General features: G+C 47.6%; 2 protein-coding genes across 7 annotated transcripts in view; one reads left to right on the top strand and one right to left on the bottom strand.

Annotated features, from left to right (window-relative positions):
• The window catches only part of POFUT1 (protein O-fucosyltransferase 1), a 23,057-nt gene extending 7,996 nt beyond the window's left edge, over positions 1–15,061 (bottom strand). For 3 of the 4 annotated variants that reach the window (XM_059038257.2, XM_067013072.1, XM_059038259.2), the window contains exons 1-4: positions 14,811–15,061; positions 13,054–13,175; positions 9,441–9,623; positions 8,019–8,131 (exon numbers count right to left, since the gene is read on the bottom strand). In XM_059038257.2, coding sequence (XP_058894240.1) covers positions 8,019–8,131; positions 9,441–9,623; positions 13,054–13,175; positions 14,811–14,943 — 551 coding nt within the window. In that variant the 5' untranslated portion in view covers positions 14,944–15,061. The remainder of the gene's footprint in view (positions 1–8,018; positions 8,132–9,440; positions 9,624–13,053; positions 13,176–14,810) is intronic. The other variant, XM_059038258.2, reaches the window with a different exon arrangement.
• PLAGL2 (PLAG1 like zinc finger 2) lies at positions 15,049–26,275 on the top strand. 3 transcript variants are annotated; one of them, XM_059038253.2, is made up of 3 exons: positions 15,049–15,244; positions 20,506–20,878; positions 24,222–26,275. In XM_059038253.2, exons 2-3 carry the CDS (start codon positions 20,619–20,621, stop codon positions 25,450–25,452), a joined length of 1,491 nt encoding a protein of 496 aa, XP_058894236.1. In that variant the 5' UTR covers positions 15,049–15,244; positions 20,506–20,618; the 3' UTR covers positions 25,453–26,275. The 3 variants fall into 3 exon arrangements, with proteins under 3 accessions (XP_058894236.1, XP_058894237.1, XP_066869172.1); XM_059038254.2 differs by lacking the exon at positions 20,506–20,878 and having other exon boundaries at positions 15,133–15,244; XM_067013071.1 differs by lacking the exons at positions 15,049–15,244; positions 20,506–20,878 and adding an exon at positions 22,014–22,109.

The following is a 26,275-nucleotide window of genomic DNA, read 5'->3' as shown; positions in this document are numbered from 1 at the left end:
TGTGTGTGTGTGTGTGTGTGTGTGTGTGTATGTGTGTGTGTGTGTGTGTGTGTGTGTTTAGGGAGGTGTTAGGGAGGTGGGTGTGGTTATAAACTGGCTACACAAGGACCTTTGTGATGTTAGAACTGTTTGATATCTTAACTGTGGTGATGGATACACGAACATACACACATGATAAAACTGAATAGAACTAAGTATACACACACAGAAGTGAGTACAAGTAACACTGGGGAAATTTGAATAAGATGGATGGACTGTACCAATGTCAATATCCTGGTTGTGATACTGTGCTATAGTTGCACAAAATGTTAACATTGGGGGAAACTGGGTAAAGGGTACATGGGATCTCTCTGTATTAATTCTTACAAGTGCATGTGAACCTACAGTTATCTCAATAAAAATTTCAATGAAAATTTATTAAAAATTTCAGAGCATACAGATAATACAGAAAATAATTTAACAGTCCACAGAGTTGTGACCCAAATTATTAAATATTAATACTTTACTTTGTTTCAGATTTAAAAAAATATACACCTGAATAAAAGCTCTATCCTATGTTCTCTTTCCCACTTCCTCCTCTTTCCAGAAGATACTGTGGTTTTATCCATGATTATACTTTACTATTTATATTAAAAGGTATTATTCTATGTGCTCTTTACACAGTGCAATGGTAAAAGAATGGACGGTCGAGCCAGATGACCTTGCTCTAATGTTGACTATGCCACTTACTAACTCGGGCAGGTGACTTAACCATTCCGTGCCTCAGTTTCCTTATCTGTATAATAGAGCTGATAATAGTTCCCACTTCATAGGGCTGTTGAGATCAAATGGATTAATATAAGTGTAGCATTTAGACAGTGCTTGGCACATAGAAAGCTCTCAGAAAATTCTCTCACCATCACCACCACCATCATCATCATATTGCATGTAACCTATTTCAACTTTAAAAAAATTCAACTCAGGGACTTCCCTGGTAGCACAGTGGTTAAGAATCCACTGACACAGGTTCGATCCCTGGTCTGGGAAGATCCCACATGCCGCAGAGCAACTAAGCCCGTGCGCCACACTACTGAGTCTGAACTGTAAAGCCCGCGTGCCACAACTACTGAAGATTGCGTGCCTAGACCCCGTGTTCCGCAATAAAGAGAAGCCACTATAGCGAGAAGCCTGCGCACGATGAAGAGTAGCCCCCACCTGCCACAACTAGAGAAAGTCTGCGCGCAGCAACGAAGATCCAATGCAACCAAAAGTAAAAAAAAAAATAAATTTATTTTTAAAAAGTCAACTCTGTTTTATTTACTTTTTTGGTACGCAGGCCTCTCACTGCGGTGGCCTCTCCCGTTGCGGCGCACAGGCTCCGGATGCGCAGCCTCAGCAGCCATGGCTCACGGGCCGAGATGCTCCGCAGCACGTGGGATCTTCCCGGACCGGGGCACGAACCCGTGTCCCCCGCATCGGCAGGCGGATTCTCAACCACTGCGCCACCAGGGAAGCCCTCAACTCTGTTTTAGAGATTTGGCCATGTTGATGGTGTGGATCATGTGATCGTGTTAGTGTCTCTTGAAGTTTTCCATTTGCACGAATAAACTACAGTTTACCTATCTAGTCCCCTCCTGCTGGTCAGTGAGGCTGTTTCCAATCTTTCCCCATACGACAGTGCTGCAATGGACATGTTACTCTTTCTTCACACCCAACCAAACACCTCGCTCCACAAACACCTTCCAAAGTTCCAAGACCAGTTGCCGCTCCCAAGCCTCAGCTCCTAGTAGAGGGCTCTGTACCACTTCTCCTTTGCTGCCTTCTGCACACTGATGTGCTCAATAACCACCTTCCCTGTCCACTGCCATGAGGGTAGGCCCCAGGCACTCTTGTTCACCATGATTCCCACACACACTGGTGCAAGGCCTGTGCCAACTAAGCCACAGCCAAGTGTTCATGGACAGCTTGACTCTATCTAATCCTCATCTTGTCAGACTTTACATGTACATACATGTGACAGGCAATGTTCCAATTACTTTGTGTGCATTAACTCATTTGATCCTCTTAAGAGCCCCGTTAGGTAAGTACTACTGTTAGTCTCACTTCACAGATGAGGAAATTGAGACACAGAAAGGTTAAGTAGCATGCTCATGGTCACACAGCTAGGAACTGGTGGAGCAGGGATTTGAATCCAGGCAATCTCCTCCAGAACCTTTGCTCTTAACTACTATACCTCACTCCCAGCTCCCTCACCCAGTCAATAAGCACTTCAAAAGCCGAGTCTGTGGCTTATTCGTCTGATTCCCAGCCTAGGCACAGGCCTCAACACATAGTAGGTATATGTTTGCAGTGAGTGAATGAGAATTCAGGGATCTCACCAGGAAGACCAGATCAGGTTGTCAGGGGTTAGAGGAAGGAATAGTAACTGAGTACCTACTATGGGCCAGGACCTCAGCCAAGCGACTTTCACAGGCCACCTTAAAGGGTTTCAAATGGAAAGCAAAGCTGTGATCTCCCAGGGGGCTGGAACATTGACCTTTGGTGAATTCCAAATCTGGAATATCCATCCCCTCTACATGGATCTGGATCAGCACATGTAGCTGTCCCAGTGCAATTGTCAGCTCTGACATGACAAGCAGTGAGAGGCCAAGACTGATGTGCTCATTTGCTCCCAATGAGGGAGGAGAGTGCTGTTTGGAAAGAAAGTGGGGAATAAGAGTCTTGTTTGGAAAGAAAACTTGACCAGGTCCATCTGTTCACATCCCTGATGGTTGACCCTAAGTCAGGCCCTTAGCCTGGTCACTGTCCAACTGAAGAAGGCACACTTTCCTGCTGCTGGGTGCAGTGAACCTCTGGGGTTCTTCACCACCGCACTGACACTACTGAGATCCCACTACCAAGCTGGGGTTTCTCCATGCACAGCACCCACATGTGAGCCCAGGATACACCAGTGGATGGATACTATGCTGAGTGCAGAGGACGCAGGGCCATGAAAGAGGCAGTCTAGTTCTCAATGTCCCTGACATGAAGAACTACCTTTCCCTGCAGCTCTTTGCATGGCTGGCTTCTTCTCATCCTTCAGGTCTCAGCCCTGCCAATTACATGTCACCTGTTTATGTCCTCCCAAGGAGGCTGCAGCCTGGGAAAACGATAAGCCACGTGCTCAAATACCTGTTACCTTCATACCAAGAGAATGGTTCATAGCCTTCCAACAGTAAATGTGCAATAAATAATAAATGTCTGTTCAATTAAATCTCCATCAGGGTATTCACAGACTCAGAACCAGAAGAGCTGGAAAGATCCTCAGCAGGAAATCACTTAGTGGGGAGAAATAACTCTTATCCTCTTTTCCTAGAAGCCAGTTTTCAGCTGGACACACAGAAGCCCCAAAAAAGACATTTCTCATTACTTCTTGTAGCTAGTTATGGCCACGTGTCTAAGTACTGGCCAATGAGCTGGTGTAAGCAAGCTATAAGGAAGGCTCCTTAAAAAGGTGAGGATGTGCCCTTCTTCTGCCCCTTTTGTCCTTCCAGCTACCTGGGGCTTCATGAGTCATCTTGGCCCATGAGGTGACACTAAGGGATAAAAGCCAGTACTGGGGGAATTCCTTGGTGGTCCAGTGGTTAGGATTCCACGCTTCCACTGCAGGGGGCAGGGGTTCGATCCCTGGTTGGGGAACTAAGATCCCACATGCCGTGCAGTGTGGACAAAAAAAAAAAAAGCCAGTACTGGGATGGCTGAGCAGAGATGGGAGCCTAATTCCTAGACACAAGGGAGCTGCCATGCAGCCCTGGGTTGCACAGCCCAGTCCTTTTTTACTTAAGAAAACAATGACCTTTCATCTTGTTAGTCTGCTGTTATTTAGGGTTTTCTGTTACATGTAGCTAAGTTAAACCTGGTACACCTGGACCTGTGGCCACCAGCACTTTTAGCTGATATACAAGAGGGTTACTGGTTGAAGGCAGTGGGGGAGGGGAACCGAGCAGTTCCAACTTGGCCCCCGTTGCTGCCCCCACAGCACTACAGCGCTTCTCCAGAACTCTAAAACTTAAAGAACAGTTTGAAAGTGACCGATCTTGCTCAATCCCTTCATTTTACAGACAGAGCACTGTGGCCAGAGAAGGGAAGCAATCTGCAGTTACACAGTGAGCCAGGGAAGCGGCTGACCCTTTCTAATGCCATTCTCCCTACACCCATGCCCCTGCCCCCAAATGACAATTTTCTACAGCAGGAAAGTGTCCAATATTTAAGAAAATGTTTGGAATACTTAAACTCTCAAAACTCACCCCTGCAAACACTCACAGGATTCTTATCAGACTGTCACCAGGGCCTACAAAGCCCTGTACAGTCTGACCCCTGCCCACTTCTCCAATCTCCTGTTCTATATGGCAGGTTAATTCAAGTCTCCTCCCATTGGGTGGGCTCTATGTCCCCTCCCAATAGCATTTGGCAGAGGTAACAGTGTCCTGGTTGCCAGGCCCAGGCTTTAGGGGGCCAGCAGCTTCCACATTCTGTCTCTTGGAGCATGCACTCCCTGGATGCACCCTTTCAGAACCCAGCCGCCACGCTGTCGGAAGTAAAGGCCACACGGAGAGGTCAAGACTGTACGTGCCAGCCGACTGCCCCAGGTGAGTTCCCAGATGACAGCCAGCACCACCTGCCAGCCATGAGTGAGCCCTCTTGGACATGCAGCCCAGTTGAGCTTTCAGATGACTCCAGTCCCAGCCAACAGCTGACTGTAGCCATGTGAGACCACAAGCAAGAAGTGCCCAGCTAACCCAAGTGTCCATCAACAGATGAATGGATATCCCACACACATACCCTACCCAACACATTCCATTGGCGTGGAGTGGAATACACATATATACACCAGTTAACCATTTTTTGAAATCTCATGTTTTTACATGTTTAGAACTGATCCTGCCAATGATATTTACTAACCTGATAGATATCAATTACTCCTCAGAAAAGATAGTTACTCAATTACAAACTATTTGTAATAATTTCATTTTAAGTTAATATGTATAGGTATACATTGTATATGTACATAAAAATACACCCATTTTGGAGGGTGGAAGTATACATATCAAAATTCTAATAGTTTTTTGGAGGGGTGATGGGAGTATGAGTAAGTTTATTTTCTTCTTTATTAAAAAAAAAAACAAACAAACCACGAAATGTGGTAGGTATTCCAAAGAGTATTCATCTTAAGAAATTAGATGTTTAACATGGATTGGAACTTTGTACAGTTTGGATTCCATAAAGAAAATGGAAAAACAAAAACCAAACCAAAGACCTGCCCTGCTAAGCCCAGTCGACCCACAGAACTCTGAGCAATCATTCTAAATTGTTGTTGCGCTACTGAGTGTGAGAGTGGTTTATTACACCGTGATGGACGATGGGAACACCCTACCCTTCTCTTCCTGAAATGCTCCACACCAGCCACTCTGGCCTTCCCCTTGACCAGAGCTTGCAATGTCCCCATCGTGAAGAACTACCTTTCCCTCCAGCTCTTGGCATGGCTGGCTCCTCATCCTTCAGATTTGTTATGGACTAAATGTTTGTGCCCCCCTCCCGCCAATTCATATGTTGAAGCCCCAACTCCCAATGTGATAGTATTAGGAAGTGGGCCTTTTGGGGGCAGTTACATTTAGATGGTCATGACGGTAGAGCCCTTGTGATGAGACTAGTGCCCTTATAAGAGACCAGAGAGCTTGCTCTCTCCAACATGTGAGGATACTGCAAGCCAAGGAGTCCTTACTAGAACCTGAGACATCCCAGCCTCCAAAAGCATGAGAAATAAATCTCTGTTGTTTAAGCCCTCTAGTCTGTGGTATTTTGTTATAGCAGTCCAAGCTGACATAGACAAGGTCTTTGCCTGCCAATCACACAACACCTGCTTATATCCCTCAGAGCACTATGTCTTCTGGGACTATCTTAAGTAAAAATGTATTCACTGTCTCCCCTGTTAGACTCAGCTCCATCAGGGCAGGGGCCTTATCTGCTTTATTCTTGCCTGTCTCCCCAGCATCCACACCAGTGCTTGACACTCAGGAGGTGCTTCTTACATGTGTGTGGAAGGAAGGCAGCTGCCCAGGTGGTCCTAGCTCTCTCCAACTGCCTTCAGGGACCTCATCTTCCCCACTAGTCTTCCTTTCCCAAACATTTGGTGGTAAGGCACAAGCTTCCCTAAGCCCTTACACAATTCCTACAACTCAGTGAGCTGAAGCAAGACCATGGGGCCATGAACAAGTGTTTCAGCAACACTGTCCGACTGATGCATCCATGCAGCCCTGTCCCTTCTCTTCCAACCAGGACTGTGTGCTTTTTGGAATTTGCTCTTAGAGCTGCTTTTAGAGCTGGCGTCATGTTGTTTTTTTTTTCCCCTGGCATTTTAGAGGCAAATCTCCATCCTTTGAGGACAGGTCTGCCGTCTGGCAATAGCTCTGGGTCATTCAGAGTTGAATGGGGAGAACCAAGCAGGTGATCAAATGGGAATCAACAACTCCCTATCCGGGATCAACAATGAGGGGGATTAGACTCTGCCAGGACTGAGTATCCTCAGTAGCTCATGAACTAGCTCTGAAGGCAAGTCCCAAATAGGAATTGGCAGCTATTAAAGGCACAGCTCTTTTCTCCACAGTGATGAAGAATGGGTGCTCTGGAGTCTGGCTGCCTGGATTCAAATCCCAGCTCTGCCACTTCAAGCTGCATGACCTTAGGGAAGTGACTTCACTTCTCTCTGTCTCAATTTCCTCACCTGTAAAGCAGAGATGGCAGTAACACTTGTCCCCCAGACTCATGAAAGCATTAAATGAGCTATTACCTTAGGAGACTTAGGTAGTGAAGATTTAGAACAGCAACTGGCACAAGTAAGCACTAAATAAATATTAGTTCTTATCACCTATGAAAGCCTTACATACAGACCCCTGCTGCCCAGTCAATAGCTGCATTACCTTGGGCAAGTTATTTAGCCCTACTGAGCTCAGTTTCTTCACCTGTCAAATGGAAATTGATCATAATACCCATTTCATGAAATTTCTCAAAGACTTAAATAAAATAAAGCATGTGAATAATAGTAACAAGTAACACTGACTGGCCCTCTACTACGTGCCATGTGATTTATACACTTGGAGGCAGATACCATAGTGCTCCTTCCATTAAACCAAGGAGGAAACTCAGGCCAGACAGCTGGAGTGGCTCACTCAGGGTCATCTGAGAAAGAGGTAGGGCTGGGTCAGAGCTCAGGGCTGTCTTATACTGAGCCTGTGCTCGTTCCTCTGCATCAGTCTATCTTTGGCTAACTAAATGCCAAGTGCTGGGACCTCACAAGAATTCATAAGCCCCTCATGGTTCCCAACCCAGGTCTAACATCTAAGCCCATGCTCTTTCTTGTCACACTATAGCATCAGGGGCAAATGTACTATGTTAGTGTCATCATTATATCTAGACTGTAGCCAGCTGAAGGCTGAGACTGGGTCTTCCTCATTTTTATGCATCACCTCTGGCCTTTGAGCACTATGTCTCATACGTGACAGATGCTCTATAAATATTTCACAGCCTGTGCCTATGCCCTGCTAACCTATTTTTTGTTTTTTAATAGGGCTTACTGGAGCACAATTAATAAAGCACATCCAATTATTATCAGGATGACATCACTTCTCCATCTGCACCTGAAGCTGTTTTTCTCTAGAAGCAGCTTCCAATTTTCACCTTGTGAAGAGGAAGGTAACAGGGGAGTGATTCTCACGCCTAGAGGAGGAAATCGAGACTCATGTGACTGCACAATATTCTTTTTATGACATCCTTTATTGGCTGATAAACTCTTGCTCAACCTTGTGGCAGGTCAACGTCCCACCGTGTCAGGCGTTGAGATGGGAACAGATCACTTAGGATCCCAAGTTCAACAGACAGAACAGCCGCACCTTTGGTCTCATACATCAGGGTGTGGTAGAGGGGGAGAAGGCCAGGAAGGCGCTGAATGCCCATGGGCCCCCCACCTCTCCCCTAATCCCAGCAATGCTGCCCCCTCCACATACCTCTGGATCCACTGGTCTTTGTAGGAGGCGCTGAAGGAAATGCCTGCAAAAAGCTCAGACCTGTTGAAACTCACATGAAACTGATCCCAAAATGGGCCAAAGGGGTTTCCTTCCTAGAGAAAGAGAGTGGGAAAAGGCTTACTGAGTGGGAGGGAAAGCCAGTTGGGGATGGAGCCAAGGAATTGTGGATGGGGGAACCCTGGGCGATTTGAGCTGAGGAGGGCAGCTCGGCCTCCAGTCTGGTTTTCAGCTGGCAACGTTCACCACAATATCTGAAGGAGTCTTTCCTGCTCGTGTGCCATATGTCGCTGACCCTGCAGCATTGGTGGGGATCTGGGGAGGAAGCCAACCTTGGATTTGGGACCATGGACTACGAGCTCCAAGAGACCTTCAAGACCCAGCTAATCAAAAAAAAAAAGGTCCCTAGTTTCTTTGGGCTTCCCTGGTGGCACAGTGGTTGAGAGTCTGCCTGCCGATGCAGGGGACACGGGTTCGTGCCCCGGTCCGGGAAGATCCCACATGCCGCGGAGCAGCTGGGCCTGTGGGCCATGGCCGCTGAGCCTGTGCTCCACAATGGGAGAGGCCACAGCAGTGAGAGGCCCGCGTACCACAAAAAAAAAAAAAAAAAAAAAAGACCCAGCTAATCCAGTGCCCTTATTTTCAAGATGGAAACCAGGAGCTCACAGAGCAAGTGAGAGCAATGTTGGGGCTGTAAGCAAGTCTCCCTTCTCAAATTTCACAGCTCCTCCAATCACCCTCCTCAGACTTTAGCATAAGCACTGAAACACATGTTGGGGATTGTCTTATTCCCAAAGTGCCAGAAATTTACAAACTTCTACTGATACATATAACAGCTTCTTATTTACCTGTTGAGAGGCAAGAAAGTATACAAGTTAGGAGGGTGGACAATGGAACCATATTACCACAACTTATTTGCTATTATGATTTTGGGCAAAATATTAAACCTCTCTTTGTTGCATTCAGTGTCCTCTCTATAAAATGGGGTATTAATAGTACTTTCCTCATGGAACAGTTTAAGGATTAAGTGGGATAATACGTGGAAAGCTCTTAACATGGTACCTGGCGTGTAGTAAGTGCTATGTGAGTATCAGTGATTATTACTGATGTGGCACTTTACAGTTTACAAGCACTCTTACACCTGGCCCTCATTGATACTTTATGAGCAAGACACAGCAGGGACTGGTGTCTTTACTTTGTAGGTAGAAATAAAGGCTCAGAGGAAGCAAAGTCCTCTGCCCAAAGTGACACTGCTGACAAATGCCAGAAATGGGACTTAAATCTCCATCTTTCTATTCTAGGCCCTTCTGGTGCCTTCCCCCACACACTGCTATCGCACAGTGTCTCAGGGGCCTAGAGGACCTGGAACAGGCAGAAAGGGTCCCCCAGACTCACAGGACCCACCTTCATGGGGCATGTCTTCTTATCAGAGCTTCGCTGGGCTGCCACCTCAAAGCAGTATGCCACCCGCTTCTCAGGGGGCCAGTGAGTAGGTGCCAGCTTCTCCATGAAGTCCTCCAGGCTGATGACCCGATGGTAGGCCTGGAGGGGCTCCAGCTTGAAGTACTTCTGGTAGGACACATGGAGCTACAGGAAAAGTGGGGAAAAGGAGGGGTCGAGGGCCCCTCCTCAGTATCCTAGTGGCTGTTTCAAAGACATTCATTAAAACCATATAGTCTAAGACCCAGACAGCTTGGACTACATGACAGTGAACAACTTTTGATAAAAGACACCACAGTTAGAACGGAGGCTGGGAAAAGACATCTGCAAACTAAAGAACAAACAGTAATATACCTCATATTTAAAAATGCCTGCTGATTTATAAGAAAAAAGACAAATGATGCAAGAGAAACCATTGGCAAGGATAGGAGTGAGCAACTCACAGCAAAGGGAACCCAAATAGCCAACACACTCAAAAGATGTGCAAGCTCACGAGAATTAGGAAAAAGAAAATAACAATGACAACAAGACACTACTTCTTACCCATGAGACCAGCAAAAATTTAAAAGCTTAACTCTAATTACTGGAAAAGATACGGCTGATAGTAGAAGTATACATTTTGGAACAACTACTTTGGAGTGTAACCCCTTACAAGCATCTAATAGAATTTTAAAGGTGCCCTCTACCTCTAGGTATTTGCCTTAGAGAATCCTGCCCTTTGTACCAAGAGATGGATGAAAGGATGCTCAGTGCCACAATGGAAGTAGTACAGGAAAAAACTTGGAAGGAGTCATACCAAAAGACACTAAATCCATGATAGTGGTTGCCTCTAGGGGTGGGGGAGGGACTAGAAGTAGCCTCGAGCCAAGACACACAATCTTTTAACGACTTTATCTATAAACTTTTATTTCTTTTATTAACAAAAAGAAAACATGAAGCAAAGATGAGAAAATGTTAATGATTATCATTTCTAGTGGTAGATACATGGACAGTGATTATGGTAATCTCTGTATTTTTCTAGACTTAAGAAAATTTCTTAGAACACCATAAAATAAAATTTAGACTTTATCCTATAGGTCAGAGTTCCAAAGCATGTTCCACTAGTTCAGGTGGGTAAAGGGTTCTGCAATAAAAAGGCTCCAGAAATAAACAGGCCTGGGAAATGCTATGTTAAGCAGGTTTCTTTATGACAGAACATCTCAGGGCCTTTAATATGCTAACATGCATTTTGAATCTCCAAATTTGGGGGGAATGAGGAATTGAGAACACAATTTCCCAAAATGACTTAACCACTGCACCATTCCTGCACAAGCCATTGATGTTCCAATGAACAGACTTCGAGAACCTTAATTATTAGCAACAAGGTCTTGTTGAAGGATTTTAAGCAGAAATAATATGAGATCTGCTTTCTTGAAAGATCACTCTGGTGGCAGAAGAGAGAATGTACTGATGGTAAGATAAGAGGAAGGAGAGGAATTAGGAAGCTACTGCAATGGTCCTTTTACTTGTTCAAGTATTCATTCAACATGTACTTTTGTTTTGTTTTGTATGCTTTGTTTTGTTTCAACATATACTTTTGAGCATCCCCAAAAGTCCGAGAGATGGGAAAGCATGGACAGGTTAAAAAATGTAAAGGGAGGTGAAGTACAGAGTAAAGGAAAGCATTTAGGATGACTTCTAGGTTCCTGGCCCAGGTGAATGGAGGTGACATAAACTAAGGCTGGAAATATAGGTGGTTACACAGGTTTAAGGGGAAAGTTCTGGCTTTGTGAACTTCAGATTACCTGTGGGTCATCCAAGTAGATCCAAAGGCACAGGAGTTAGAGACATGAGGCCTGTGGTCAGAGGAGAGTCTGGGCCATAGATAAATTTGGGAGGTACGTGGAGAACAGTGAAAGCCCAAGAGTCAACAGAAACTTATAGCAAAGCAAATAATGGTAATACAAACAACTAATATTTACTGAGTGCGGGTTAACACCAGGTGCTGTACTCATCATGTTTCATGGACTTGATCATCTAATTGTAAGAGGTAGGAATACAACAATCTCCAGTTTATTTATGAAGAAACCCAGGTGGACAGAATCCAGGTAACTCATCTGAAGTCACACAGCTAATAAGTAAACAGAAAAAGGAGACACACCAACATTTAAACAGTGGGTGGGGAGAGAGGAGCCCCTGATGTAGCACAAAGAGGAAAATGTGGATAGGTTGGGCTGAAGCAGGAACAGGCTGTGTCTTGGAAGCCAGGGGAGTAGGAAGTTCAAGAAGGAGAGAGGCACATGGGGCCAGGTGCCACCGGGAGGTCAGTTGAGATAAAGATTGAGAAATGACTCCTGGATTTGGCAATTTTGAGGTCCTTAGTGGCCTCTGTGAGAACAGTCCCAGTAGGGAAGGGGAGCCCAACTGGGGTAGGTTGAGTAACCCGTAGAAAGCAAGACGTGGAGACTCTGAAAGACTCCTAGCTGTGAAGGCAAGGTGAGAGAAGGCAAGCAAACCAGAGGGAGACCAATGAGCCAGGTCTAAACTATAACAGTGAGTACAAAAGGTCAGAGCATCAACAGCTCCCAGTTACTAAGGACTTCCTGCATCCTAAGCATTTTCAATTGATGGCTTCAGCTGATTCTAAGAGGGAGGCATTCCACAATCACTAACTCAACTGAGGGAGGTAGCAACAATTATTACCAGCCTATTTTAAAGATGAGGAAACTGAGGCATAAAGAGGTCAAGTACCCTGCTCAGACTATACGGCTAGTAAGTGGCCAAGCCATGCTATGATCTCAGGTACTCTGGCTTTTAACCATTCTAAGTACAGGCATGTGCAGGAAAAAATAAAACATACGTTTTAGGCTGTAAGAATAAAACACAGTGTTTGTACATACTAACCATAATTTTTTGAAGTTTACTAAAAACTTTCAAAGTCAATTCACTAAATATTAATTCAGTTCCTACTGCCAGGCCCCTGGAATTACGTTGTGAACAATGACAGACACAGGAGTGGTGGAAGGCATAAAGAACATGCAAGAAATTAGATGATGCTGGGCCTCCCATGCTAAGGGACCCCTGGATGAGGTGAGAGGCAGTGCTGGAGCCAGACTGCTCCGGTTTGTGGCCCTGGACATGTTATTAACGAACTTGTGCCTCTGTTTCTCCTTCAGAACTGATAATAGCAACCATCACCTCTGACCAATGGGTGGGACCAAACAAGGCTGGAAATGGAGTCTGGAGGTTCAGGTCACAGGCTCTGGAGTCATAGAGACATGGGCTTGAATTCCAGCCTACTACTCACAAGCTGTGTGAGCGTGAGTAAGTTACCTAACCTCTCTAAACCCATTTCCTCATAGGGATGTGATGAGAAGGAAAAGAGCTAATCCTGATGCAGTGCTCAGAAACAGTGCCTGACAGTCAACCGGTGCTGGATAAATGTTAGCCAGTTAGCCAGGGAAGAAAGTTCTGTGGGGGAGGGGGGAGGGCAAACTCAGAGGGGTGGGAGGTAAAGCCTACAGAAAGACTTGGGGTCAAGCAGAGGTGAGCAGGATTAGGGAAAGGTGGACAAGGGTCAACAGCAGGAGGTACTCACATTGGTGAAAGGAGGCTTGTGATGCTGGTACTCAATCCAAGGAGGTACAGCCAGGGTGCGGTTCAACAGCTTTGCAAATGCCACGGAGCCCAAGAAATGATCAGCCTGGTTCCCAAAGCGCCCTGGATGGTATATTGCAGGTGAAGTGAGGACTAGGGCGTCGAGGGCTTGGGGCATGCAAGGCTCAGAAAGGATGCAGAGCCAGGAGTGTGGAGGGCCAGGACACCAAGGAGAGCCAGGGGAGCTGGCAGCATGGGATCAAGTCTGGACTCCTGGGTCTGACAGTCAAGGCACTTCAGGCCCTGCCTCTTCTGCCTCAGCCACTCCAGGTTCTTTGCTGTTTCCCAAACATGCTCTACACTTCCCATCCCCACCCCATGCCTTTGTTCTTGCTGTTATATCGGCCAGGAGTGACCTTCTACTTCTATTTCCTCCCATCTGCATGTGAAGGGGTAACTCCAATGCCTCACTCACTGGGATCCTTTCATTACCTCTCTGCCATATTCAGTTCCCCTTCTCTGCCTCCCACCTTGGATATGAGTTACCTGTGGTTCTTCACTCTTCCTAGAATGTCCTTTCCCATTTCCTCAGCCTGTGAATGCTTCAGGGGCAAGATCCCTGTCTGACTCTTTCTGTTATCCCCAGCATGGCATCCATTCATTCATTCCACAAAGATTGTTGAGAGGCCACAATGTGTCAGGTTCTCTGCTAGGTGCTGGGACACAGGAGTGAGCAAGAAGGACAAGGTCTCTGCCTTCAAGGCATTCACAGTCCAGGTAGGGGGACAGTAAACATATAAACAAATACACAGTGATAAATTTTGATAAGTTCAAAAAAGAAGTGAAAAAAGTTTGGTGATGGAGAACAATGAGGAGGAGATTATTTGGGTTGAGGTCAGTGAAGTCTCTTCTGGTGACATTTAAGTTGTGGCCTGAGGATGGGAAGGAGTTTGTCTGGCACAAGGCAAGGGGAGGGTGTTCCCGGCAGAGGGAATAGCACAGGCTGCAGGACCTGAGTACGTGTAAGGAACAGAAAAGGATAACTGTGCCTGCAGCTGGAGGGTCTGGGGAGAAGGGTGTGGTGGAGACGATGCGCAGAGGGCAGCATCATCATGGTTAGGAGTGTGGAGGAGTTTAAGAAGAAATAACTTTAACAGTGACGCTCCACCACTCCCATTTAAATTGCAACCCTCACCCAGCTTTTAGATTCTCCCTTACCCTGCTCTATTTTATTTTCCCATAACACTCATCCATAAATACTATGCAGTTACTTATTTTTTATATTTATCTTTTATGGTCTGTCTTTCCCAACTAAAATGATGGCTCTACAAGGGCATGGAGCTTTCTGTCTTATCACCACCGTATCCCTGGAGCAGAGAACAGGGCTGGGCACACAGTAGGTGCCCTATAAATATGTATTGAATGAATGAAAGAATCGCCCAGAGCCAGCGTTGCGTCAGTGACATCAAGTCCTGCCCCACTAACTCCGTTTCCTGGACTCCGGGCTGACTTAGGCCTTGCGCAAGACACGTCGTAACCTCTCCCGGCCTCAGTTTTCTCATCTGCCAAACGGAAGGTTGGACACAGAGGTCCCCTCAGTGCCATTGCAACTGGGGCAGAAAGACGAGGAGCAGGCCCTGCCCCGCGCTGGGATCCTTTCCTGGACCTGTCAAGGAGTCTCTGGGCGCCTCAGAGAAATGGCTTCTCCTCTCTGGGCCTCAGTTTCCCCATTTGGACAGAAGGCTCGGGAGGCCTTACCCATGCATGGGCAGTAGAGCAGGTAACCCGCCGGGTCCCAGGAGCCCACGGGCAGCCCCGGGAACGGCAGAAGCAGCAGCAGGAGAGACACATGCGGCGGCAGGGGCGACGATGCCCACGCGTCGGCTCCCATATCGGCCCCAGAGCCAGGGTGCTCCGCGGCTCGGAGGCGGGGAGGGAAGGAAGGGCGCGAGCATCCGCCCCGCTCCCGTCAGCCCCCGCGCGCCGCCCGCGCGCCGCTCCGGCCGCTCTAGCTGGCGGGCAGGCGGGACCATAGAGAGCCCGCGGCACCGCCCCCTCCACGGGCCGACCGCCCGCTCGCGCGGCTCCCAGAATGCACCGCACAATGGCCCGACCGCCGCCACTACCGGGGCCTGAGCGGGCCTGGCGGAGCCCGAGCGCGGCCCGGCCCGCAGCGCGGGGCCCGGAGCGCGGTGAGTGTGGGCGAGGGCCTCGGGGGACGGCGGGGAGCAGGGCGGGAGGCAGTCTCGCTGCGCCCGCGCGCCCGGCACCCGGAGCGGCAGCGCCCCTCATCTCTGGCCCCTCAGCGCGGTCGCCCACACCCCCGACCCGAGGGCCCCTCTGCGCCAGCCCGGCCCATATAGGCCCCAGGGTGACGAAAACTTTCCCCGGACCCGATACCTGGGTCTGGGGGACCTGAAGAAACCCCGCTGGCCCCCTCCCTTCCGAGACCTGGAGCCTCAGGCCTGGGGGGGGTCCCCCACTCCCGACCCCCCAGGCTCCCTGGAGACCCAGATAACGCGCTGCTGACCTTACCAGGGACCCGGGTCTGGGGGACGCAGATAAGCTGCACCTGCTCTCTTCTCAGACACGCCTACCCAGACCCACATAACCCCCTTTCCTGCTCCAAATAGTTCGCTCTTTCTCCTCTGTTTCATTTCCCAGAACCACGGAATCCCTTTTGAGGCTTCCCCCAATTATTTGGTTCTGGGGAACCCAAATAATTTCTACCCATAGTTCCCTTCTAGGCGATCCGTACTCCCAAACTCTAGACAGCTTCCACCCGGTACCATTTTGCGACTCTTGAAATTCAGGGAATTCGCTTTTATCTTCAGCCCCTTTAACCCTCCAGCCCGTGTAATCCATCCCCCACCCCCCACCGTCTCTCTTTCTTTGCGGAGGGTGGGGTGGGGGTCTCTTAGGGATCGAGGTAGCTTGCTCCTCCCTCCCTTCCATTCCTGAGACCTCCTCCAGACTTCTTCCTGAATTTCTGTCCCTGGTCCGGCAGCCGTCTACCCCCAGCCCTCCCAGCCCAGGGGCGTTTAACCATTCCCCCCATGCAGTATGGTGGTCTAGAACCGAACCAGGAGACAGGCTATCCCCTGCAAAACCTGTCCTTGCCCCATGCCGGTGGGGGAAAGGGACTTCTAAGGTGCAAGATAAGGGGACATCGGGTGTGGGGAGTTGGTACTTTCACCTGCAAGTGTTCCTGTGTCCTGGCGTGTGTGTTGTCCCACCTGTCTGCCTGGGACTCTGAAAGAGTCTGGCCTGGGGTTGCTAACTCTACCGCCCAAGGTGAGGCCACGGGGTTGGGGCGGTGGGTGTCTAATCAGGTTTCCTCTTGGTGAAAATTGGGCTGTTGTGAGCTGCAGCCATTTGCTCAAGGCCTCCTTAGGAGTGGGAGGCAGCGGGAATCAGAGGAAATCATGAATCAAAAGGACTCCAAACAGGGTCCATCTATACCGATAGAAGAACTAGCAGCCCCTGTTAATCCTGTTTGATGTCTCCTGGAATGATGCAAGTCATTGAGACGCTCCAGCCTCTCTGTAATTTAATTCTCCCCCCACTTTGGAGTGTTTGTGTGTGTGTTTTTTTGGGGGGGGCAGCTATACCCATTTCCCCCTTTCCTTCTCACCGTTCTCCAGTCAGTCAGTGTGTCTTCTGGATTTGTTTCTGATGCCCAGGTCAGGACCTGTTTTTTATCTCTAAGTCTATTTATAATTTCCCAGTTGCTATTTTGGGTTCTGCTTAAGGGAAGATTGTGTCCACCGCAAGGAAAGTTCCTGGGTGTGTTTCCTCCTCGGCAGGTGTTGAATTGAGTTTGTCAGATCCCCAAGTAGCTCTTGGGCAGCAGGGATAAAAGCTATTTTAGGGTAGTCACTGAAGTGGAGCTGTTAATCCTCTGTGGGTCTCTCTAGTTGAGAACACTTACAGATTAACCCTTTCCTTGGTGCAGGGGCGCTATTTCTCAACAGTTTTGGGGGGAGGTTTGAGAGAATTCAACTGTGGCAGCAGAAGGTGGGAACATGCAACTCAATACAAAGGCAAAGATAATAGCTGCCTTTTGTTGGGTACTTAGAGCAAGCCAAGCCCTGTGCTGAGCCCTTTGCATACCTGACTAAAATAATCCTTACAACAAGCCTGTGAGGTAAGTATTTTTAGTTTTACAGATGAGGAAACAGGCTAATAATGGAGAAAGAACGCAGTCTCTATAGAGATGATGTAACACCATAAAAACTATAGTTTCATCAGAGGGCAGCAGGCATCATGGCACACAACAGAGGACAGACAGACAAGGAAGCGATTTGTCTCCTTTAAAGGCTTCCAAAGAGGGCCATACAGAGTTTTTAGCAAGCATTTGTATTTGGAGTATGGGGCCTTAATAATAGAGGAGATTCCTACAGTGAGGGAACTCTGGCCCAGGATATGGTGCTGGAGGAAGATAAAGTAAGGGGGACTGACTGGCTCCAGGGGAATGTGCTGAGGGTTAATTGTGAGGGAAAAGGGGAAGGCTGAATTCTGGGGAGATGTTGGGAAGGGAAGGAAACTCACTCTGAGGCCTGAGAAGACTCATCTAGGGAGAAAAAAAAAAAGTAGTACTGTTCAGGCCCTGTGCAGAAAAGAGGGAGACACAATTTAGACCTCAGAGACAGCACTGTTTGTATTTACATATTTTATGTTGGACATTTCAAGAGTGTTTTACTGAATCTTCCATGAGAATTTTATAGGTAAGGAGAACAAATGTCTATTTTAGAAATTGAGGAAACTGAGGTTCAGTGAAACTGCGTAACCTGCCCATGGTTTCACAGCCAGTAAGTGGCAGTCTTCTGATAGCAAGTCCAAGGTTCTTTCCACAGTACCTCCTTCGAAGATCAGACGCCAGAAGGAATCTTAGGATGAAAATATACCGAGTTATACCAGTAACTGGGAGGGATTGATTTGTGTTTGTTTTATGGGAACAGGTTCTGTCAGCTTCTGTAGTTGTTAAGGTTAGAGTATGAGACCAGCAGAGCAGCTTTGAAAGAGAAGCAGAATTTTTTCACAGTTTTGCAGAGGAAGATGTCTGAAGGAATAGGCCTTCGGATAATGTGGGAGAGGCCCAGGAATCTTCCTGGATGAAAGGAGTTTGCAGACAAGGGACAGAGAGAGAAAAACTAGATTTCCAGAAGGGGTCCTAAGGTAACACTAAAGCTATAGCCCCATTAAGTGCAAATCAAGGCAAGCACATGGCTGCTGCCTTCCTTCTTTGGTTCTATCAGTACAACCTTGAGAGCTCTTCTTAGCCACCATCAGCCTCTTTCCTAGAAGTCCATTACTCACTCTTCCAGCAGCAGCATACTAAACTGTGTCTTGTTTGTGCTTGTTCAGGAGAACAGATGAGGTGGACGTGTGGGAGGTGGGGGACGTACTGTTCTCTTTCTGAGTTTGCGTGGAATTTCCAAGGCTAGGCTCCTCTCTCACGTCAGCCAAAGTGATGTGACTTGCTTCCCTCTGGCTGCCATTCCCAACTTTCCAGAGGCTGAGGTGCATGATTTCACATATTTGGTGGGGGGGGGGGGGCAGAATTTGACTTTGAAGGTGGGGGAAATTCCCTCCAAACTAGATGTTCAAATTCATGCTCTCTCTCTACCCAATTCCAAGCTGCCTAGTAATCGCTGGTATTATAAACAGGTAATTCCACCCTTTGGAAGAAGGAGGGGACTTAAACAATGAAAGCCAGACATCAGAGGCCTTTGAGGTTTATCGTGAAGCAGGCAAATATGCCATGATGACTCGAAGGCTCAAGCGGGACTAGTTTTTAGTGCTAACACGTGACTCATGCAAAATGCAGCCACCTTTGTGCAGATCTTTCTAGGCAAATCTCCACTCGTGATAGGGAGATGTTTATCATATTACATTGCAGTGTTTTTTCAACAAGAGGAATGGTTCCTGAACAGGACGTATCTTATGTTAATGATGAGCAAAGCTCTCTCGGGCATAAACCCGCTGATCCCATCATCTCGTTCACGGCCAGCCTGTTGGTTGAATGGTCACTGTAAGCAGCAGGTGCTAATGAGCTGAGCAAGCATTCTTTGGCCCACAGCTAGTTTGTGCAATTGGAGCCCTCCCCAGATTCTCATGGACAATCCCCAGATACCCCTTTTGCTCCCTTCACATGGAAAAGCCTCATGACCACATTTTGGCATGACCTTTTCAAAGGAAATTCCCCTGTTATAGCAAGTTGCATTGGGGTTGGTAATCTTATGTGATGAGCTTGTGAGTGTGAATGTGGCTCTGTTGTCCCCCTTTTGAGAATCAGTATGGTAATGCCCTTTCTCTCTTCCTCTGAGTTGAGTCAGGAAAGAAATTGTGTCACCTTTGCTCCCCCGCCCAACTCCATAACCCAGTAGAAAGCATCAGACTTCAAGATACTGGCTCCCCACTTTGGAACTCAGTTTAAACCAGAACTTCCTGAGCATGTTAGCCAATAAGAATCCACTTACATTCAATGAGTGATTTACTCATCTAAAAGAAAGGTGAAAGTCCTTTTCTAGATGCTAGGTGTATGGAGATGAAAGAGATGTGATCTGAACTCTCAAAGAATTAGAGTTTGGTGATGGAGTCTAAGTTCTAATGCAAGTGTGTTACTTGCTCATAATGGAGACATGCACGTGTTCTATGAGGGTCTTTGGGACCCTCAACACCACTCAACCCCTTGCGTGTTTGACAGGCTTTGCTAAAGAAGTATGGTTTGGGCCCTGAGACCAAGAGACCCAGAGTGGTGGTTGAGGGCGGGACAGGACCAGTACTGGTTTAGTGGAAATGCTGAGTCTGCTGTTGCCTTCCTCAGACAGAACCTCTTGATGTTGATACACTGCTAAGAAACACATCTGCTAAGAAACACATCTGGTGCAGGGGCTGACTCCCCAGGGTGTAAATTTCCTAAGTAATGGCTTCTTTCTCCTCTGATGCCTTTTGGGCATTTTATTGCTCCTTAGCACCTCTTTGAGGAGAATTGTAGAAAGTGAGGAGGAGGTAGGGTGAAGAGGAGGAGGTAGGGTGAAGAGGAGGAGGAGGTGCTGCTATTTCTAAATTTAGTGGAAAGGATGTAAAAGTGAAGTTAGAAGGGAAAGTCTGGAGTTTAGGGCTTTTACTTCCTCTGATTATCCTGTTTTCCTATTAGCCTAGGTGGTACTTGTTATAATAGTTACCGCTAAGCACTTACTAGGTGCCCAGCCTTCTGCTGAATGCTTTATATTTATTATCTCATTTAATCCTCAAAAGATCCTTATGATGTAGGAGATTATTAAGCCCATTTTGTAAATGAGGGAACAGCTCAGGGAAGTAAGTAATTGGCTGAAAGTCACATGGCTTCTAAGTGGAAGGGCTGGGATGGAATGGGGATCTCTCTGCCTCCAGAGCCCATGTTTTCATGGTATTGGGCTCCCTAACACCAGGTGTTCTGATGTTTCAGGTGAAGAGATTGTTTTCTGAAGGCTGCGTTGGAGGCTGTGACAGAGCACAGAGCCCTGTGGAGCTGATGGGGAGGCTTTCTCAATAACATGGCCCTTCGCCATTAGCCTTGCCATGACCACATTTTTCACCAGCGTCCCCCCCTGGATTCAAGATGCAAAGCAGGAGGAGGAAGTGGGCTGGAAACTAGTTCCCAGGCCTCGGGGCCGGGAGGCGGAGAGTCAAGTGAAGTGCCAATGTGAAATCTCGGGGACACCCTTCTCAAATGGGGAGAAGCTGAGGCCTCAGAGCCTCCCCCATCCAGAGCAGAGACCGTATAGCTGCCCTCAGCTGCACTGTGGCAAGGCGTTTGCCTCCAAGTACAAGTTGTATAGGTAGGTGATACTCCCATACCTCTTCCTGCCCTGAGGTTTCCAGAGGATAAAGCCAGAGAGACTCCACTGAGTGTGGGACTTTATGTGTGGCAGAAGAGTAGAGGTTAATTTGTCCCATGAGTGTACCCTGAACGTCAACCGTTAGAGGTCACTCACTGAAAAATAATGGTGGTATTTTTTATTCAAACACTAGAATCTGATGGGTACAATATCAGATAGCCAAAAACAAACTAGATATAATTTTTGTTTTTCAATACAGGTATACCTCATTGTATTGCACTTCACTTTATTGTACCTCTCAGATACTGCGTTTTTTACAGATTGAAGGTTTGTGGCAACTCTCAGTCAAGAAAGTTGGCCCAGCTTTCCAACAGCATTTGCTCACTTCATGTCTCTGTGTCATGTTTTGGTAATTCTCACAAAAAAAGATTATAGCTTGCTGAAGGCTCAGATGATAGCTAGCATTTTTTAGCAATAAAGTTTTGTGGGTTTTTTTTGTTTGTTTGTTTGTTTTTGCGGTTCGCGGACCTCTCACTGTTGTGGCCTCTCCCGTTGCGGAGCGCAGGCTCTGGATGCGCAGGCTCAGCGGCCATGGCTCATGGGCTCAGCCGCTCTGTGGCATGTGGGATCTTCCCAGATCGAGGCACAAACTCGTGTCCCCTCCATCGGCAGGCAGACTCAACCACTGCGCCACCAGGGAAGCCCAATAAAGTATTTTTTAATTAAGTATATATATTGGTGTTTTAGACGTAATGCTATTACACACTTAGTAGACCACCGTATAGTGTAAACATAACCTTTAGATGCACTAGGAAACCAAAAAATTCGTGTGACTCCTATTATTGTGATGTTCACTTTATTGCAGTGGTCTGGAACCAAACCTGCAATATCTCCGAGGTATGCCTGTGCTACTTTCCCCACCTATGTCAGGTAATGGTCAGAATTTAGCCCCAAATTAGGAATCAGGTTTAGAAGTTTAGAAGGAAAAGGAGACCCTCAGATCCAATCTGTAAACTTTAAAGTGCAGGCTCAGAGTGGAGAAGTAACTTACCCAAGGTCTGTAGCTTCTTAGGTCCTGCAGTGCCTCTTCTACTGAACTAGCATGCCACTCAGATGATTACTTATGTCTCTGTAGAGTCCCTGGTGTCCTCTGGGTTGGAAGATTTCCTGAAACCTAAGCCCAAGAATGGAATGTGAGAGCCCTGGTGTAAAGCAGATAATGACAGAGCAGGTTTGAAGGGAGGGGGGCCCGCTTGGATGTAATTTTGATTTTATCCTTGCCTTTCCATCAGAGGACCATGAACATGCCCTTTACCAATAATGTAGACTTCCTGATGCACAGTCATTCATCTCTTGACTATTATTTATTGAGCTCCTGCCACATACCAGGCACAGTGTTCAGTGATACGGACAGAATAGTGAGCCAGACAGATGGGGGTGCTGGCCCTCCTTGAGTTTACTGTCTAATAGCAGGGACAGACAGTCAATGAGTAAAGACAAGAACAAGATGACCACAGAAAGCCTCAGTTCCTTGTCTGGAAAACAGTTGATAGCAAGGAACTAAAACAGGTAACAGGGTAGCGTGTGGCCAGGATTGCCCTCGTGACAGTTCTGTGGTCCTCAGGAATGCTTTGATTCTGTGTGCTCCTGTGTCTTAGGTGGAGTCCAGTTGGGGCTGTCCTCTTAGACTTTCTTAGTGACAGTCTGAGTGTCAGTGGGAGGCTACAGGAAAGGTCCTGGGCCAGGAGACAGGAGCCTTGACTCCACCCTTAGTCACTGTATTTTAGGTGAATTACTAAACCTCTCTGGGCCTTAGTTTCCTCACCTTCAAAATGAGGGAAATAGACTGTGGATCACTCAGCATCTCCCTCTCATACGTTTTCATGCCAGTTGTGTCACAGGAGGTTAATAGTAACTCTCATCGGTGTGAGCACTCAACACATAGCATGAGGGTAATGGGTACGGTTGATAAGAATCACTGGGTGCTGTGCTAGAGACAGCAGTGGCATACCTAAGTGAACCTGGGTCTCAAGAAGGTCTGTGTCTGCCAGTTACTGACTGGTGGGTGGGGCTGCCCTGTGCTTCAGCCTGTTATGGAGAACAAGGTTAATCACACATCTCACACAGGGCTTGCAAACTGTGGGACTCCAGAGTCTTGCTGAGTTGATTCTGAATGTACTATGGAGCTCTGGATTGCAGTTCCTGGATTTGGAGCTGCTTTCCAGACAGAAAGGAGCAGGAGCAAACCAAGGGACACTGAGGTGCCATATCACATTAAAAAATTTTTTAATGTTGCTGCTGTGCTTGCTTTGGCAGCACATATACTAAAATTAAATATTGCTGCTTTGTGTGGCAAACAGTTTAAATGGTACCAATGGACATGCAGTGAAAAATGAATTGTCACACTCGAAGCCACGACTCTCCTCCCCAAAGTCAGTTTCTTGCGTATCCTTGTTGAGACATTCAAACGTGTATTCCCTTCATTTTTTATTTTCACAGGGGATTGTATTATACACACTATACTGAACTTCCTTTTTTGACTTGGCTCCCTATATCTTTGGATATTGTTCCAGATCAGGAAGTTTAGATATGTTTCATTTTCCCTTTATTGTGTCATTTAAATTTTTGTAAATACACTTTTTTTTTGCAAAGGAAATGCATTCAAAATTCAAAAGGTATATAATGAGAATTCTCCATCACACCCATAAAAGCTGCCCATTTCTTCTCCCCATAGGTAGCCAGTGTTGTCAGTTTCTTGTGTAGCCTTCCAGAAATATTTTAAGCTCATACAAGCAAACATACATATCTCTTCCCTCTTTTTATATGTGTAATACCATTCCATAGGCACTATTCTGTCTCATGGGTTTTTTTGACTTAAGTGTATCTAGGAGCTTGTTACCTGTGGTACATATAAAGCTGCCATTTAAAAAAGTTGAGTTGGGAATTCTGTGGTGGTCCAGTGGTTAGGACTCTGCTTTCACTGCTGAGGGCCCAGGTTCGATCCCTGATCAGGGAACTAAGATCCCACAAGCTTCATGGCCAGAAAAAAAAAAAGTTGAGTCATTTTATGGACTTAGAATAACTTAATCAGTTCCTTATTGATGGACATTTAGATTGTTCCTGATTTTTTGCTACTAAAATCAGTGCTGCAAAGAATAGCAGTATATGTGATTTTGCAGGTGGTCAAGGATATCTATAGAATACAGTTAGCATGGTATTCCATTCCATTGCATGGCTGTACCATAATTTTTGTGTCTTGTTGCCTGTTAGTGGACAACTCAGTTGTCTAGCCAGCCCTTGTGATCTCATTTCTTTCTCCTCTGTCCTCCATCCCTATCTACAGGCACATGGCCACTCACTCAGCCCAGAAACCCCACCAGTGCATGTACTGTGATAAGATGTTTCACCGCAAGGATCATCTGCGGAACCACCTGCAGACCCATGACCCCAACAAAGAGGCCCTCCACTGTTCTGAGTGCGGTAAGAACTACAATACGAAGCTGGGCTACCGGCGCCACCTGGCCATGCATGCTGCCAGCAGTGGTGACCTCAGCTGCAAGGTGTGCCTGCAGACCTTCGAGAGTACCCAGGCCCTGCTAGAGCACCTGAAGGCCCACTCACGCCGGGTAGCAGGTGGCGCCAAGGAGAAGAAGCACCCCTGTGACCACTGTGACCGGCGGTTCTATACTCGTAAGGATGTGCGGCGGCACCTGGTGGTCCACACAGGCCGGAAAGACTTCCTGTGCCAGTACTGTGCCCAGCGATTTGGCCGCAAAGACCACCTGACACGTCATGTCAAGAAGAGTCATTCGCAAGAGCTGCTCAAGATCAAGACAGAGCCAGTGGACATGTTAGGCCTACTCAGCTGCAGCTCCACAGTCAACGTAAAGGAAGAGCTGAGCCCTGTGCTGTGCATGGCCTCTCGGGACGTGATGGGGGCCAAGGCCTTCCCTGGCATGTTGCCCATGGGCATGTATGGTGCCCACATCCCTACCATGCCCAGTGCGGGCGTGCCACACTCCCTGGTGCACAACACGCTGCCCATGGGTATGAGCTACCCTCTGGAGTCCTCACCTATCTCTTCCCCAGCTCAGCTTCCTCCAAAATACCAGCTTGGATCTACCTCATACTTGCCCGACAAATTGCCCAAAGTGGAGGTGGATAGTTTTCTGGCAGAGCTTCCTGGAAGCCTGTCTCTCTCATCCGCTGAACCCCAGCCCGCCTCACCTCAGCCGGCGGCAGCTGCGGCCCTCCTAGATGAAGCACTGCTCACCAAGAGCCCCGCCAACCTCTCTGAGGCCCTCTGCGCTGCTAATGTGGACTTCTCCCACTTACTGGGCTTTCTTCCTCTCAACCTGCCCCCGTGTAACCCGCCTGGGGCCACAGGAGGCCTGGTCATGGGCTACTCCCAGGCCGAGGCGCAGCCCCTGCTCACCACATTGCAAGCTCAGCCTCAAGATTCCCCGGGAGCTGGGGGACCGCTGAACTTTGGGCCTCTGCACTCCTTGCCTCCTGTCTTCACCTCTGGCCTGAGCACCACCACCCTGCCTCGTTTCCACCAGGCATTCCAGTAGCCCCAAGGAGGACCTCAACTCAGTCTTGGCTCTGTCAGGGAGTCTCAGTATCTACCCCATATGCATCCCCTATGAAGGCAGCTGAGCTTTCAGAGCTGAGTTCAAAAAGAAAAATTCCAGTATCTGTATGGAGCACTTGGTTTGGGGGCTTGGGCTCCAGGATCAGTTCCAGGAGGAGCCTTGAGCCCCAACCCCATGAAAAGATGTCATACAATAGGACTTCAGGTATTTTTACTTTTTTTTTTTTTTTTTTAATCTGAATCGGGAGCCACACCTAGCCCTCGCCCTCTCCAAAGCATCAGAACCTCCTTCTCTTTGGAGAAGGGAGAGGTCTCTTGGAGACACAGAGGGTTTTACTTTGGATGACCTCGAGAGAAATAGCCCAAGAAGCCTGTCTTCTGGTCCCAGCCTGCAGACCCCACAGCAGTTGGTCAGGCCTTGCTGCAGAGGGTCCATCGCCTGCTTCCAACCAACAGGCAGGAGAGAGGGCCTCTGTTCTTCCCCGTCACCTCCATCCCTCCTGTTCTAGCACCTCCATTTTCAGTGTTTTCCAGCAACGGTACCGTTTACACAGTCGCCTCAGACACACCATTTCACCTCCCTTGCTGAGCTGTATAGCCTTAGAATGATTGCAGCGAACATTGTTTACACACCGTGAATCCATTCCCACCAGTCCATTCCAGTTGGCACCAGCCGGAACCATTTGGTACCTGATGTTAACTGGAGCCCTGTTTACAAGGCGGAGTCAGGTCTCACTGACTTCTCTTCACTTGAGGTCATATTTTTCCCCTGTGGGGAAATAAACTGACTTTGGACTGCTTCA

The sequence above is a fragment of the Kogia breviceps genome, chromosome 14 (assembly GCF_026419965.1).
Source record: "Kogia breviceps isolate mKogBre1 chromosome 14, mKogBre1 haplotype 1, whole genome shotgun sequence".
NCBI classification, from domain to species: domain Eukaryota; kingdom Metazoa; phylum Chordata; class Mammalia; order Artiodactyla; family Physeteridae; genus Kogia; species Kogia breviceps.
This window is presented reverse-complemented; position numbering and strand designations above follow the sequence as displayed.

Coding starts and splice junctions, on each gene's coding strand:
- PLAGL2 (XM_059038253.2), top strand. CDS start 20,619: ATGACCACATTTTTCACCAGCGTCCCCCCCTGGATTCAAGATGCAAAG. Junction 20,879..24,221: donor TCCAAGTACAAGTTGTATAG/GTAGGTGATACT, acceptor CCCTATCTACAG/GCACATGGCCACTCACTCAG.